Source organism: Boleophthalmus pectinirostris, unplaced genomic scaffold (genome assembly GCF_026225935.1).
Source record: "Boleophthalmus pectinirostris isolate CB_2022bp ecotype Guang Dong unplaced genomic scaffold, ASM2622593v1 HiC_scaffold_23, whole genome shotgun sequence".
NCBI lineage: Eukaryota > Metazoa > Chordata > Actinopteri > Gobiiformes > Gobiidae > Boleophthalmus > Boleophthalmus pectinirostris.
Window position 1 is genome coordinate 13,310,388 of NW_026571207.1, and position 16,780 is coordinate 13,327,167.

General features: G+C 38.6%; 1 protein-coding gene across 1 annotated transcript; it reads right to left on the minus strand.

The window, feature by feature from the left end:
- On the minus strand, positions 1–16,780 carry npm1b (nucleophosmin 1b). Its single transcript, XM_020917643.2, has 11 exons — positions 16,707–16,780; positions 16,352–16,437; positions 15,385–15,504; positions 15,213–15,306; positions 14,948–15,039; positions 14,703–14,761; positions 14,508–14,580; positions 9,440–9,523; positions 5,180–5,275; positions 4,996–5,070; positions 1–1,856 (listed from the first exon to the last, which is right to left on the minus strand). Exons 1-11 carry the CDS (start codon positions 16,753–16,755, stop codon positions 1,803–1,805), a joined length of 882 nt encoding a protein of 293 aa, XP_020773302.2. The 5' UTR covers positions 16,756–16,780; the 3' UTR covers positions 1–1,802.

Consider the following 16,780-nt stretch of genomic DNA (forward strand, 5'->3'; position numbering starts at 1 on the left):
TTTAAAATTTTGAACAGAACTTTTAATGAAAAAAAACAGATGAAACAGGAAAACTAATTAAACTTGATAACAGTTGAGAAGCTGCAAGAAAACAACATGGGCAGAAATAGCATAACTTTCTGATAGCTGCCAACACATAAAATATAGTTTTAAAAATTGGTATTAGTCAAAACTCAAACATTTTGTTAGACCATTAAAAGGACCTGTACTCGATTTTTCCCATGCGAAATGTGTCTCGCCTCAGTACAGTTAAATTGTATATGCAGCTTTTGAGGTCAAAGCAAGTCTGCTGCATGCCATCTGCATTTGATTACAAAGTGTTTTACTATCCAATAATCAGAAAGTGCAAGTTAGCATGCTAGTTATTATGGTAGCTTTACAGTCACTTTGCACCACTGCAAACTGTTTAAAATTAATTACCATAATAGTTTTTCACTTTTTTAAAAACAGTAAAAATCTGGTACAAAGCCTTTAATTAAACAGTGATTATTAACCATTGTTGTACACTGTTGATCTGACAAAGGACAAAATCAATTTAAGCAACACAATTGGTTGGCAGTAAAGAATCCATACTTGGACTAACATTTGGCCCATAAAATACATTATACAGGATCATAAACGCATGAACTTGGGACATTATTGCTATGAGTTGCTCCAGTTTGAGTACTTTATGTAATGACCTCATGAGACAGGCCTTTTTACATTCTTAGCTACAGTCATAATTAACAATGTGTGTAAATATTAGTTTGCTTTATGGAGTGTGTTAACATCCCATATCTTTAGATTTTTATTAGACACCATAGTTTGAATTACTGCATGTTAATAGATTTGTATAGAGTTTTGCCATTAACACTGATATTGTAACGGACGTTTATGGGGTTGAAATGCTTAAAGAATTTTAGCTGGTCAGCGTAGATATGTATATGAAGCAACAAAACAAAACAGCTCAATAAAAAGGTATAAAAGGGACAGACAACTCTAAAAGAATGCAACTATCTATCACGTATCCTCCTTGTAATTAACAATAATATTACAGAGTCAATTTCATCTTTCACACTGCAAGGACTGCCGTCAGCTTTGATGCACATTGGAGGGAACAAAACAAAAGATTAAACATAATTCATAATAACAAAGCTTGTAAAACAAATAGCCTGATTTTGATTCATTGCAGTTTACAGTATTGATATTTAAAGGCACATTCTGCAATTTGCGATATTTTGTCCATTCTACACAACAAAGGGCTGGACAGTTCACCAGAAGTCTATCAAGAATCTCATTGGGACAGAAAAGGTGCATGCGTATGTGTTATGTATGTGTGTACCAATTAGATTTCATCAAGGGTCATGTACCTTCAACATCCTTGCTCCTGAATGGTTATGACCAAGAAGCCAAATACTATGCCAGATATCACATTCCCACAGTCCACTTCTATACAGTCTACAGTTGAAACATACATCTTCAGCATATTTTCATTAGGCTCCCACATGCTGCAATATCAGTCATATACTGAACCACATATATGTAATAAGGATGTCAGAAGAAGTAAATTATCAAAAGTTAAAACTGGGCTAAAACTACACTGTAAGAATATTAAAACAGGCTAAGGAACTTATTCTCCCAACTTCAACATCTTCTCAGCTTTACAGTATTCATTTATAAAGCATCTACTGAATGCCAACAAGAAGCTGCTTTTTCAAAAACATATGAGGGTTGCAAGGGGGAGTACAGATTTTTAGACCTTTCACAGAGTGTGCCTTTAGAACCAATGAGAATACAAAATGTTTGGACTGACTAAACTGTAGTTATTTGCTGGCCGTCCTCAGTGTCTGTACATGAGTCCAGAGCTCCTTGACCACCTGAGGATGACAGTGACAACACAACACATGGTTAGTTACTTATATTTATATAGTCCTACACAGACCCAAGAAAGACAAGATGCCAGGAATTGTGCTTTGTTTTAACAATTTTGCGTATTCAGTTTCTTTCTCAAGAGTCCAAAATGGCCTGTTCCAACGGCTGATGTCTTGAGGTGATGCCTTCAATCTCCAGGAAGTGCTCCTCCATGCTATAGCATGGAACTAAATCTGAATAGGGTATTGCTCCCTGGTATCTGTTGTTGGGAGATGGACTGATGGCCAGTCCATTTGTACTGGAGCAAAAAATCTTTTGCAGCCCAGAAAGATTAAAAATAAAATTCCCATAGAGTGCAATGTAAAAACAAACTGCTAGTGTTGAGCTGACAAGGCACCAGCAGCTTTCCAAAAAAGTCAGATTTTGTGGCTCTCTCAGCTCTAGACTGACTCTCCCTCTGATCGGTCAGAACGATCATGTGGTTTCCAAGTCCACTCTCCTTCCATTGAGGCAGAGAGCACTACGTATTCAGCCATAAACACAGGGGCTTTTTTTTAATACTCCAGGTCAGACTTTACAGGTCAGCATATTGCCCACAAAGCATGTCTTGTAGAGCTAGCAGCAAGTGTTTTAACCTTATTTAAACTGCTTCACTCAGGACTTTGCGCCCTCTGCTGGCAACACTGCTGTTATATGTGCACAGAAATTTGGGCAATTAGAAAACAGGAAATGCCAATGCTAAGGTGCTCTGAAGTATGAGAAATGCATGGTATAGGTCCTTTACCATCAGTGTTGCTGGCGCGGGGCTGGGTGGGTGGGGGCAGGCAGCGCTACATACCAGAGTATATGACTAGGTGCTCCAGGTCTGACAGATCTCGGCCTTGGCTGATGAAACTAAAGCACTCGCACAGATGTTTCTACACACTGGGATCAACAAGGCCCCGCTCCACCCCCGCTGCCTCTGCGCTTTTCACCAGCCCCGCTCCTCACACTTCGGCCCGGCTGTACAGTCATGTGGCCCTATGGTACACCTCAGGTCAGTGCGGGCCTGTTTGCAATGGCAGCCCTCTGATACTGAAGGGCGTAGGCGCAGGGTGTGGAGGGTGGAGCGTCTAGCTAGCATATACACAATTTCACACCATAGCAACGTGTTAAAGTGGAGTGATACGGCACATTTTTGAAGGATGAAATGAGGTTGGCAAGATAACAGCGTCCAGGGTTCAGACTGAGAATTTGAGAGCAAGAAATTGTGGTTGTAATGTAATAAACTGATCAAATTCCTAAATAAAAACATAAATATTTGCTTGCTCCATGGCGTTGTAGCTTGGTAGTTCAGATGCATACAGTCAAGTCCATCAATTACGGTAAATAGGACTGTTGTCATAGCGATAAACAATTTACAAAATATTATCACTTTTTAATGCAAAAAGATCCTCCAAATGCTGCGTATAACAAAGGAGCAGAAACCCATGAAAAGGTTGTTCTTGAAATTTAATTTGTTTCCATTTCAAAAGGTCAATGCATTCACCAGATACACACCACACCTACTGTCCTGGCAAATGTATAGTCAAGCACTAGTTTTTATCTCTATTCTTCCAAGTGAAAATAAGTTCTCATCAGACAGCCGGTTCAACTAACTATTATTTTTGTCACTTTTGCTTTTAGTAATTAGAACTGGATAATAGGTGGTTTTAATTGTTGTGTTGGGATTTTTTTATAGATTCGTATTATATTAAGGAGTTCAAATACTATTGTTTTGAAATTCATATATTATTTTATTCATATATTATATTATATATTCCCTAACTACTGGTATGGTGTAGGATTATCAAAAGTATAAAAAATCTGATACAAATTGCTACTAAAATTAGTATCAAAACTAAGTACTAATAAAGTCACTCAGAAATGAATCTTTCCTTTAGAATGAGGTGCATCAGAACAAGTATAAGACTGCATGGACTAGTATACACTCATGGGCCATTATAGCACCTACCTGGAGGAAGACAACATGGTAATATAAAAGTGGGACTGAAATCAGTATTGGAGTATTAAGTATGGTATAATAGTTGCTGAGACAAAGTTAGAAATTTTAATAGCGTGACAACACTCGTACCATTCGACACATTTGTCTGTATCAGTACCTCAAAGCTATCATTTAATGGCTGCCAATGCTCTTTGTATTTAGAAGAACTTTAGAAGAACTACAGGTGATCATTACAGCCTTTTGTAACTGGCTGTCCACTGACAGTACGTGATGAGTGTTTAACATAACATTATGACTAAATCAGGTCTCAGGAGTTGTTGTTTTTCTTCCTCGATATGAGAAGCAGCATTAGGGAAGATTTACGTGTTCCATTTAGAATAACACTCTTTTGGTTTGGGTAAAAGGCCTTGAATGTGAGAGAGGCTGGTACCATCCACATACCATCAGTCCCTTCATTAAGGATACAAAAGACACACTTGGCCTTAAATCAGCCCCAAAGAGTTCTCCGTGGCAGGTGCACTCCCACTCCATCTCCACACTGACACCGAATGAATATAAGTCATCGACAGTGCACATTTCTGAGTGTGGGAATCCTTGCTACTATGATTACTATTTGCTACTGCAGTTCTTAGATTTTTTCCAATAATGTGCAAACATATAATTGTGTTATTGTTTGACTAGAATGTTCCACATTATGTGTAAAAAAACCTTGAAGAAAAGAAGGTGATGCCATCACATTACATTTTTGACCTCCATATTACCTTTTATAATTCTGAAAATGCTATATTGCCTGAAAACAATGTGTTAACATATTTTATATGTCTCAGAGCACTATCACAACACATATGGTGTCTATGAAACTAATGCATCAGGTTTGTGAAGTTGTAGTCCATTGTTTTTGTCATGGTTTTGTATATTTATGGAAAATTGTCATACAGGAGTATGGGTGACGTAGGTTTGCGGGCTGAGCATTTGGACAGAATCATACAGCAAGGAGTTTGAATATAGCCCGAACGAAAAGTACATTATTCAAACATGCATGGATGACATATAAAACCTCTCCAGTATTTTCTAATATCATAACATGGAAGAAGGCTCCCAAAAGTTGATTTTACATAATACCAGCCGGACCTAGTTTGAACATCTAGAAACATACTTACATTTTTGTCTGTTACTCTAAAGGTATTCTTGACGTAATTTTCCAGCTTCTGCTCCGTCTTGGGTAAGGGTTTGCCCTGATAGAAAAAAACAACAACATTGAATCATTGAATCGATCAGGGGTTTAGCAGTGGGTTGCACATTCAAATACGAGTAGTAATTTTCCAAAGTGGATGACAGCCTTACCTCCTTGATAGCCGTGGACAACTTGTTTTTAATCTCGGCCACAGAAGGCGATTTGGAAGACCCGGCCTGGGCTTTGTCTTTCCCCGAGGCAGGTGACTGTAAACAGACGTCAGGCAGATAAGGAGCGCTGATGGATATGTCAAATCAAAAAGAGATTTAGAACCTTGTAGATACTATGATAACACACTTCTATATTCCAGAGTGTATCTTTGGCTTGGAGATACAACAAATCACTTATGATGTATGCTCATATAGCTTGTTCAATTTGAGATATTGCAAAGTAAACAAATCAAGCTAGTTCAGATGAGAGGACAAACTATAGTCTAGCATGTATCTATCATTGTAAATAAGCATTGTGGCTTCTAGACTTGGTGCAGAACAGACCAGGTGAAGAGCTGAGAAAAAGCCGTGAAAGAACATGATTTTGGTTTTAAATGGTGACAAAAATGGCCCATATTATTCTATTTTTGATCGGTTATAATGTAGTTTCCTCATCACAAACACACCTGGAGTTGTGTTTTGTTTCATTCACACGTTTAACAACAAATTCTGTATACTTAGGGTGAGTTCTGCTCTCAAACAGAAAACGCTCTGTTCTCAAACAGAAAACGCTCTGTTCCACCTTGTGATGTCATGTGGCAATACAGGAAGTGGTCCACTGTCTTTTTTTGTTTTTTGTTTTTTTCCTACACCTTCACTAGAAGTCATTTGGATGATTTCTGCCCTGGAATTACCAATCTTTAGTGAACTAAAGCTAAAATGTAGCTGTTAACTTGAACACTACCGCTTCATGACATCACAAGGGGGAACAAAGCATTTTGAGCTTTGCAAATGTAGACAGATTAATAATAAAGGATTACTCAACCATGTGTCATTGAAAAAAAACAACTCCAGATATGTTTTTGATGAGGTAACAACATTATAAACATGGCTTAAAGCTCACAAGAATAAATTCTGTGTAACATAGGACCTTTAACATTTGGTCTGAGTAAGCTGCACTCAGTATTTTTCAGTTACAGTTACATGGAAGTTTATTATTTTTGAAGATGTATTTATCATCCCAGACTGCTGTATGTTCTGTTTGTAAGGCGACTGTTGCTATTCTATTGGGCAACACAAATTAACTAGATTGTGATATTTATAAATCACTGTAAACCCGTTGAATCTCATACTTGACTTGATAGCAATCATTTTCGATTTGCATGCAAACACAGTGACTGATCCGAAACCACCTGATGATTGGCTGACCACGAGTCCAGGGACTTAAGTTTGGACACATGTTTGAAACCTGGCACGAGAACGCAGCTGGAGGCAGATTAAAGCGTGCGCAAAGACAACAAATTCTATCCTAATTACTACATCATTTTACTAATACATCAGGTGCAAGTATGCTTTTATTGTTCTCCAAGTGAGCGAGGGCATGTGCCAGCGCTACATTTTTCTATTAATGACAAGACAAAGGTCCGAGTTCAGCCAATGATGTGCTTCTCTTGAAGAGGGGTGTCTAGATTGGCCAGATGAGATTTCAGATGGTTTGCCGGTAAGAACTGACAAACTTTTCTTAAGTTGTGACTGAGTGTTACACAAGCCACAGAGCCTGTCGCTACATGTGCAACTAGTGAGGAATCCATCAAAATTGCAGGGTTTCATTGATAGCCAGAGACATAGTTAAAAGAGAAGAAACATACAAAATGGACTGGGCCTGAATGTATGCTATAAGGTGACAGCTCCCTGAGAAATACAAATGTGTACCAGTAAGTGCTTACAAATGCTTTACAACTAGTTGATTGTTACCAAATATATATTTTTTTATATTACATGTACTTTTTTCTACATATGTATTTATCGATGAATAGGCTTTTAGAAGAATGTCTTTAGAAAAATACATTCTTTCTAACATAGTAATACTGGAATCATGTTAAAATATATATAAATCTTTGTCTATTTGAGAAAATCGGGTCATTATAAGTGATTGGGTTAAAACTCCACAAATGCCACAGAGGCAATTTAAGCAACAAGATATACTTAAGAGGCTTGCAAGAGTTTCAGAACAACACAAACAGGTGGTACGCCTTGTTGGGTTAAACACCAAAAGGGTTAAAGTTGGAGAAGGGGGATTTGGTAATGATAAAAAATAATCACTTGTCCCTGTCCCTAAGAAGCATGCACTTTATAGCAAAGATCAAAAGGTATTAAAAACCTGCATAGCTCACTTTAAAAAGGGAACATATGCCACTGGCAGGCTGCCAGACAAATGCACTACGTATTTATTATTTACTGGCAGCTCTGTACTTCCAAAGGACAGCTGTGGACTCCAAACAGCTGATAAACACAAAAGAGAGCCAGCTTTTTCATCTGGCCCAGACGCTGATTACAGATGCCATGAGACGTGAACTTAATCACAAGCACACCATCATCTGATGCAGCCCTCGTCTTCAATCCACAGAAACACATGGCTGTGACACCTTTTCTCATCGCTCTGTCCAGGGATGGCAAGTGTTATTTAGCTGGAATGAGAGCTTTGAGGAGGTGAGACAGTTCACTGGGGACATTATTCTAATCCTATAAATCCTCAGTGCAATTACAGGGACCTGGCTTTTCAGCATTTGTTTTCCATTTACAACATTTATAGACTTAGTCAGGAGCAAACATCATAAAATTCAAAGGGAAAATAATTATATATGCAAACATGAACCAGATCGACAGGCACCTGCTCGGACACATGTAAATCAGTCACTAACACACTGACTCACACCCTTTTGTGACAAGCCTGAATGGAGTGGTTAACACGTTTACGACCATGACGTGTGCCAGAAGGCATCGACATCTCCACACGGCCATCAATCAGGAGACACCAGCTGCGGATAAAGTCCAGCCATGAAGTTAGCCGCTCTGCGCGCTGAGCCTGTTATGCAAGAAGGTTGAGTTCCACACTGGGCTGCAAGAGGTGAGAACAGCGGCGCTGGCAGCACTTCTGACAGGCCAATGTAATGACCAGTCACCTGTGCTAAAGGAACGAACGGAGGAGGGAAAAACAGACATCCACGCCCGCTCTCTGCTCCTCAGGGGCATCTGGAAGCACAAGCTGCACCAGACATCAAACACTCTGTAATGGGAGCAATTGGGAGAAGGTGTGTCCAGGAAGTGAGGGGTGTGAAGAGGTTGTCAAGAGCGAACAGTTGTTGTGGAGAAGTTGAAGAAATGTAGAAGAGGGCGGATAAAGTTCCAAAAGTCCTCATTCCTTGTCCTCTGTAGACATGGAAGGAGAATAAGCTCTCAGACTATGAGGCTATTAGGAAAGGGCAGACCGATAAAAGTGACAGCCAGAGACTGTCTACCATGAATAGTTTGAGGACCACTGCACATCAAAGCTACATCCAAAATCGATCAAGGAGCAAATGCTGTTGCCTCTAGTCTCCTTTTACCTCCAACAGGCACAAATTTGAGTAACACAACAGAGAGCAGGAATTTACAGACAGCTTCCAGCACAAACCCAAACTGAATCTTAAACACCACTTAACACTTTGTAAGGCAGGTAAAGGTAAAGCAATAAGATATTACAAATCAATTCAGTGGACACACCACAGTAGTTGAGTGGACTAGCTGGAATCATCTGGCCTGAGGGGGTCAGCAGAGAGTAAATTGGAGAAGTGGTCAGCAGTAGTTGCCACTGGCCTAATCCTGGAGCTTTTGGAGGGGTGCTGTGTTATGTCTGGACAACAGCCACACACATCTCCCACACAAGACGAGCTCTGGCCCACAGGGATTCAGTTTCTCCCCTCAGGAAAAAGGCAATCCAGTGGCTTAGTGTTCGACATGACAAAGAATCACAGAGCTTTCCATCAACATGTCAGCAAGCACCACTATTTGCTTTGCACACATGCACTTATCTAAACTGACTTTTTTATTTCATCAGGGCGTGATGCATTGTGAAATAGTGTCAGTAATATTCTTTACAGATTATGTTTGCTTTTACAAAACAGTGCCAAAAAGGTGTGAGAAAGTGTCAGAGAAGATGGCGTCTTAAGAAAGTGGGATTAGGCCTCGGGGTCAGGGGTTTAAACCCTGCCCCAGGAAACAGTGGGGAGGTCAGATGTGTTTGCTTAACCACACCAGCTCTTCACACTCTGGGTCGGAGAGGCAGTATTTAAAGACATTCCATTACAGCACTTAACGGCCCAAGGGTCGAACCCTCTTGTTGTGAGGTGAGAGCCACTGGAACAAATTCAAAAACACCAATAATCAAAGGTCTTTACCAACCTTAGATTGTGGTTTTGGTGTAGATCCAAATTTTCCTGATTTCTCTGGACTCTTGTTTAGCTTCTTTCCTGAGCTCTGTTGACCCTGAGGAAAGAAATAATAATTTTAATAGGCTATATCAAACTTGCTGGTAGTATGGCATCATTTAGATGGATATTGTTCGAAAATATTGAAAATAGGCAAGGCAAGTTTATTTGTATAGCACAATTCGTACACAAAGTAATTCAAAGTGCTTTACAACAAGAAATACATTAAAATCATAATAAAAACAAAACATAAATAATCATGAAGATTAAAATTAAAAAAGAGAGACATAAATTAGAGAGAAGAGTGCAGAATGAAAACCTTTCAGTTATATGCACAGTTAAACAGAAATGTTTTGAGCCTGGATTTAAACAGCTATATATTTAAACATTTTTATCAGAATAAATAATTTTTATCAGAATAAATAATTGAAATATTCTTAACGAAACCATCATTGCAATGAAGTAACAAAACAACTGGAGCCTAGCAGTAGCTCTTAGGAGTGCAGGGGTTCCTATGGTGTTTCTCTCCTTCACCTATGTAATTAGCCTGTAATAGCAGAGTCAAGTACCTGCGTTTCCTGCGCACCGGCCCTGTCCTCAAAATCACTACTATTCACCCTGCTATGGCACGCTGTGGAATTGCCTGTGTTGACATAACCGCTACAAGGCAATTACACATACAATTTCCTCAAGCAGTGGCTGTAATGGAGGATGATGGAGGGTTGTTCCAGTGAGGTGACAAAGAATTTCTGCTAATTATAACATCAGGGAACTGATAGTGATCTAGTACAGAGAGACTTGAAGTCATTCATTAATGTATGAGCAATGTAATGAGCAAAATAATGGTTATTGTGGAAGAGCAAAGGTCAGCAAAGATTTAGGGGAATAATGATAGTACTTGCTTTGGAGTATCAAAATACAAATTTGGAACTGGGTCAGAAGGTCACTAGAACTACATCTAGAAGTAAGACATGCAAGGAGGCAATAGTTAAATTCATCAAGATGTTCACCCATAAACTCCTGCTGCGTCATCGGACAGCATATGTCAACTGTCTTATATGTGTTTAGTGACCGTGATTTACCTGAGGTGAAAGCTGATGCTCATGCATATTAGCCATGATTTGTCTAAAGAAGCACTGCATGAACTTAACACATTATTATGGAGTGATAAAGTTAGCCATTAGTAGCTAATAGTCATTATGAAGTTAAACAGTTTGAAAACATTTATACTTTCTTTCTCTAATTGTTATTTTACCTTATCGCTGATGGCGACAGCTTGACTGAGCTAATGGGAATCAATCCACGATAAAGAATAAACAAATCGCTGAGTCAAAACTCAATAATTTTCCAGTGACATTACCAGAGAATAACTGGAATGCAACAAATCACAGGAATCCTTTATTAGTCCCTTGAGAGAGGGAAATTCATTTTTTTGCAACTTGTCAGGAGGAGTGAGCTGCTGCAGTACAGCCCTCTGAGACTCATCTCCAGGTCTAGAGCCAGGATTGGTCAAGACTAGTTTACCTGAAGGATTTAAAATAGTGTGCGTGTTTTGGGTTGACAAGGAATCTAGAGACAGGGGAACAAATATGCAAACTCAGCACAGAAAGGTCCAGATGACCCGGAGTTCTGACCTGGAACCTTCATGATGTGAGGCATAAGTGCTAGGCACCTGGCCACTATGCCACTACTATAGGAGTAGACTGTGATTCTGATCATGTTTTTTGTTCTAAAACTACTAAAATGTAAATACCATTACTCATGTAGCCAGTGCACTGCTCTAACATGAGCAGTTTGTTTGGACATGAGAAATGGTTTTTCAAACATTTGCCAATGATTTAAATCATAATTCAGGAATGTGCCGTCATGCCACATCTGTGAACTTGTATGATAACAAGTGTTTACACTAGTGAGTGAAGGACTAATTGATCCCAGGTTTGTTACAATAAAATGACACAGAGCAATTAGAGAGAAGAGAGAACAAGTGCAGGAGACAAAGATTTAGAGTAATGGAGCGGGAGGGGAGGACAACAGAATAAATCAACAGGTGACACACAAACTGCTCTGCTCTGGCCCGCGGCTCTGCTCTCCGTTCATGTCACAGGTATGCACCGCATCTGTCCTGCTTTGATCTCTGGCCTGGCACGGTCTGCGCTTGGACGGTACGCTTCAGAAAAGAGAAGGCAATCGCACACGCACCCACATAAAAATGTAGCAGATACACACACTCATACACACACACACGCAAGGCTAAGTTATTGTGCTAACACGCAAGTGTTCAAAGGCAGCGACCAGGTGCACAGCTGAAATGGCACGAGAGACGATAAAAGGAGCGATCATATTAACAGTGGGATGACAGAGGGACAAAGATATGCAGAGTTACAGAAAAAGTAGAGAATGTTTCCTAAACTGTGCTTGTGTGCTCTCCTACCCTCATGAGGACAGTCATTGACCTACAGATACGGTTTTGTGGAAATGTTCTCACTATAGCTGAAATAGACCCTCACTATAATGGGTATTTTATTGAGTAATTATTTATTGATAGTTTAAAAAATTATGTATTACACTTATTGCACAAGCTTCTCAAAGTGCTACAGGAGTTCTATAGCAGATACACTGATCTTTCACAGGACCCACGCTTTGTGTTAACATGCAACATCTGTAGTTAAAGCGTAGCAGAGTAAGGGAAATGTGGCTTCCAGTCTATGACAATGGCCCAAAAGTCTGATTTAAAATTAATGTTTTATATGTTTTAATAAAACATAATCAAGTCGAATAGCAAATCTTAATAAAAGAACATGAAATCCAAATGAGTAAATTTTTGTCATATCACCCAGCCCCGCTACTGTAGTGTAGAGTTCAAAGTTTAATCATGAGCCAAATGTAGTAAACAAATCTATACTTTACCTTGTTTCATTAATACGCATGTCAAATTGTCACTGTAGTAATTAATATTATTCAACAAGAGAGTCAAGAGGAGCTGTAGGTATCGATCCACAGTAAACAAACTGCGGTGTTGCGTTGTGGGCATCTTAACGTGAACTAATCTGCTGATGGCCCTGCACAATCAGCAGAGTGTACGTTTTCTCTGAGACACAAGTGAATGAGCTCAATGCAGCATTAGTGATAAAAGGCATTACGTAATCCAAGAAGAATAAAGCAAACTACTACGCTGCACCATGCGCTGGACATTTGAGTTACAGCTCTGCACTTACATTAGCTGTTCTATTCAAATGTCCAGTAATTACCCAGACATAAAACAGATGAATTGTATAATAGTGCCAATCAATTAATGGTGATTACAATAATATTCCAGTACTTTAAGGATATTAATATGGCATTAATTAAAGAAACATTGTGTAACTTCTGTGGTGGAGGGTCTGCCACCTGCTTGTCTCCATAGAGATGTTATTGCTTTACCTGGAATGTTCCAAAGTACAACATTAAACTTATCTGTCTCCATCAGGTCAGGCAGGCGCCCCCACTCACATGAAGAATGCATGTTTTTCAAGGTATTTTTGAGCATTGAAAACAAATAATAAGAGTCAAGCAGAGGACAGAACATCCGATAAGTTAATTGCACACTCTTACGGTTATTTTGTCCAACACTTAATTCCCATATTAATGTTGGTCAAAATATGACAACGATTAAATGTGACTTTTTAGGGAAGCTTACTAGTCTTACCAAATGAGTGACTAATAATACCCAGTCATTCTTCACAGCTACTATTATGTACCATGACAAAGCAATAGTGTATTTAATCTCTCCAATATTGTACTTCACTTTTGACATTATATGTACAAAAATACATCTGTGTCCATTTCCCATTGGCCTGTTTGTGAGCAGAAGGCTGTGTTTGTGCAGTGTGTCAGAGCAGCACGATGCTAGTGAGATGGTGAGAATAGAAGCAGATTACAGAGGAGAAATCCGATCATTACCGCGCTCCCACCCTGTGTTTTACTCTGGGGAAACAGGTGGGCGCACAAGCAAACAGCATTAAACCGTGCACTGTTTTGTCTCGCTGCTAAAGGTCTGTGGTCACAGGGTGCATGTATGGGAACTAGGGCTATACAATAGCAACATGTTGATTCCTGTTATTATAGCAATATCAGGTAATACAATAAACACTTTATTCTTTCATAGCCAATAATGAAAATGTGTGGTGACTCGAAGATAATCACATAACCTACATATTAGTGTTGTTACAATAGTAAATTTTCAAATTTGATGTTCATACTAAGGAATAGACTCGATGCTCAATAGCAATTCTGATAGTACAGTGATAGTAAAAAACATTCTTTAGACAATAGAGTCAATGCCAATATTAAATCATAGTACTTTCTTTATTACCACATGGCTTTATGCCTGTATCATCCAGGTAGGTTCCACAATGGTCCACGGGCATATTAGGTTTTGGAGTACAGCTCAAGATCATTCGAAAACTATTCAGTAAAGGTTTATTTCTGTCCTGTGAATGACTTTTTTATTGATACTTGCTCAAATAGTTTCAGTACTAGTTTTAGTATTAATTAGTATTAATTTTCACTACTTTTGACCACCTTAATAACCAATTATGACTCACTGTCTGTGTAATTCCACATCCAGCCTTAATAATAGAAACAAAACCATTGACTTCCTGTTCAAAACTATTCTCTGCATCTGGCATTTCACCATAGCAAGCAGTGCTAGTGGATTCAAATTTCCAACTTGTCATGAACAAGAAGGGTACTCTTAAATTAAAAATTACTCAGTTATATAATCATTTCCAATTTTGATCATAACTGCCATATTTTATGCTGTTTGGCTTGTTGAGTTTTAATTTAGGACTATACAAGCAGTGGCCTGTTCCAGATGACAGACAAACCGTAAATGGATACAAGTAAAAACAGTACCTTCTCAACTGAACTCGCTCAAAAATATGTGGCTAAACGTTTGCCTATCCTGACATCTGGTGGCCAACATGGGACAAGAATCTGTTTTTGGTTTGTCCCAAGAGTTATTTTGAGACAATTAGGAAAGTATAAGCAAAACAGAGATTTACCTTTTTAAAGTCGGATTTGGAGGGCTTCAGTAACTTCACCTCATTTTCATCACTGTCATCATCATCTGCCTCACTTAATATGGCACAAGAAAAAAAACAATAATACGTTGCAGAAATAAGTGGTATCTGTACAGTAAATAAATAATAAATCATAATAAATAAAAGTGCATTGCTTTAGGAAGAAAAGAAACATACTCATCATCCTCATCTTCTTCATCACTGTCATCTTCATCAGAATCCATTTTTAGCTTTTTCTTTAAAACAAAAGGGGGAAAATATTGTTGCAAACCAGTTACACCAGTCAATTATTGTATACCTTTGAGAAGAATTTATAAAATATGAGTATATATGTATGAAATTGAAAGCTTTCTGAATAATACACTGTTCAGGGAAGGTCTACAAATTCATTATAGTAAGTTCAGGTAATAAGCATTAATTACCAAAGGAGGTTTCTTCCCAGAGAGTCCAGCGGGTCTTTTTACAGGCGATGTGTTGTTCTCCTCCTCATCTTCATCATCTGATTCCTTCACACCTGCATCAAGGGAAAGGTTTATTCTTGGAGTGTAGTTTAATTGGTAATATTCTGACAGAACATTTAATATTGACAATGACAGCTATCAAGTGCCATACTGTACTGTCTGTATCAATAAAACCACAGCAATAATGCAGTATACTAAAGCAAAAATCTATTATTTGAAAACCTACCAACAAAATGCTGTCCACTGATGTAAACAGGACCAGAGCCAGACTGAAGTCGAAAGGTCACAGGAGGAGTGATCTCAAACCCACCAAGTGACACCTGAGTGAAAAAAAATGCAATTGTTAGGGTTAGAAATACTGTCATAAACTGTTTGTGGCAATAGCTCTTTTGACATACAGACGGTAAAACAGAAGGTTTCAGTGCTGCCAGTGGAACTGTTGTTGTTTTTCCATCAAACGTGAGCCCTTCAACTTCGACCATGTGGAACTTATCCTCAGCATCAGCTCCAAGGCACACCTGCAAAATACACAATAGCTGGTATCACCTTTTTTTCTTAATGTTTTTTTTTTACCGTTTTTCATAGCATAGTATAGTTGTATTGTTGCACAGGAACACAACAGCACTATGGTCTCTGGCATCATCCCATCACATTACTACAAATGTGGACTGTGGAGTGAACAAATAATGCAATTTAAAGCACTTTTCTTTTTGTAAGCACTATATAAATCCAATGCATTATTATTTATTTATTTATTAGGGATGTAACAATAATGAAAATATTGTGTTATTGCATCATCAAAAGTCTCACAATAATATCGTGCACTGTCACAATATATCTAATTACAAGTTCCTTTGCTTAAATACATGGTTTTATAGTAGCAACAGCTACTATAAAACCATCAGAAACTACCAGCATGAGAAGCTACATGTCAAATGATTCATTTCAGTGCAGACAACATGAAGAAATATGTTTTCTACTACAACTCTTGGGATTGACAGAAATAATTCACACCAAAATCTTGTCAAGGTATTTTAAAAGCAAAAAAGTGTTCCCTCTACAATTATATTAGCCTCTTCACAATATTGCAAAAAATATAGCACCGGGAGCTGCATATTGTGATAATATCATACTGTGAGATTTGGATATCGTTACATCCCTATTATTTATTATTACAAGTGTTCTTAAAAGGGTCTGTTTTATGTAATATATGCAATGCTTACATGCACGTGTAGTAATATAGACCTGGGTGCTTAAGAATTAAGCAACTCAATGCAAGATGGTATTCCTGTAGGATGTCATGTAGTCTGTAGTGTTGACTTGGCTAAAACACAAGATAGATGCTCAAAATGGTAGTGTACTTACTGCTTTGAGGGATAGCTGCTGTTCCGTCTCATCATCATCATCTATTTCCAATTTGTGTTCCCGTTTGGACGATGTCAAGGTGCAGCCTAGCAATAAATAACATCAGACATGGCAAAAGGTTAACACAAGTGGTCTACGTGTGTGCTGAAAAACACTTTAATGGAAGCTACATGCCACTACTGCGCTATCGCTAACAATGGGGAAGAACTGGCGCCAATGGAACCCAAAGTTAGTCCAGATTTAGACTATTTCGACCGTCTAAATGCAGAAGCAGACTATTTGTGCATGATAGCACTTGGTCGAGAAAGATTTTGCAATAAACAATTGTAGGATGCGCCATTAAACACGAGCTCACCGAATAAAAACATTTGGGGTCTGCTCGCATCTGCCGTGTTGTCCTCCATCTTCGAAAGGGGCAGCACGACTTCC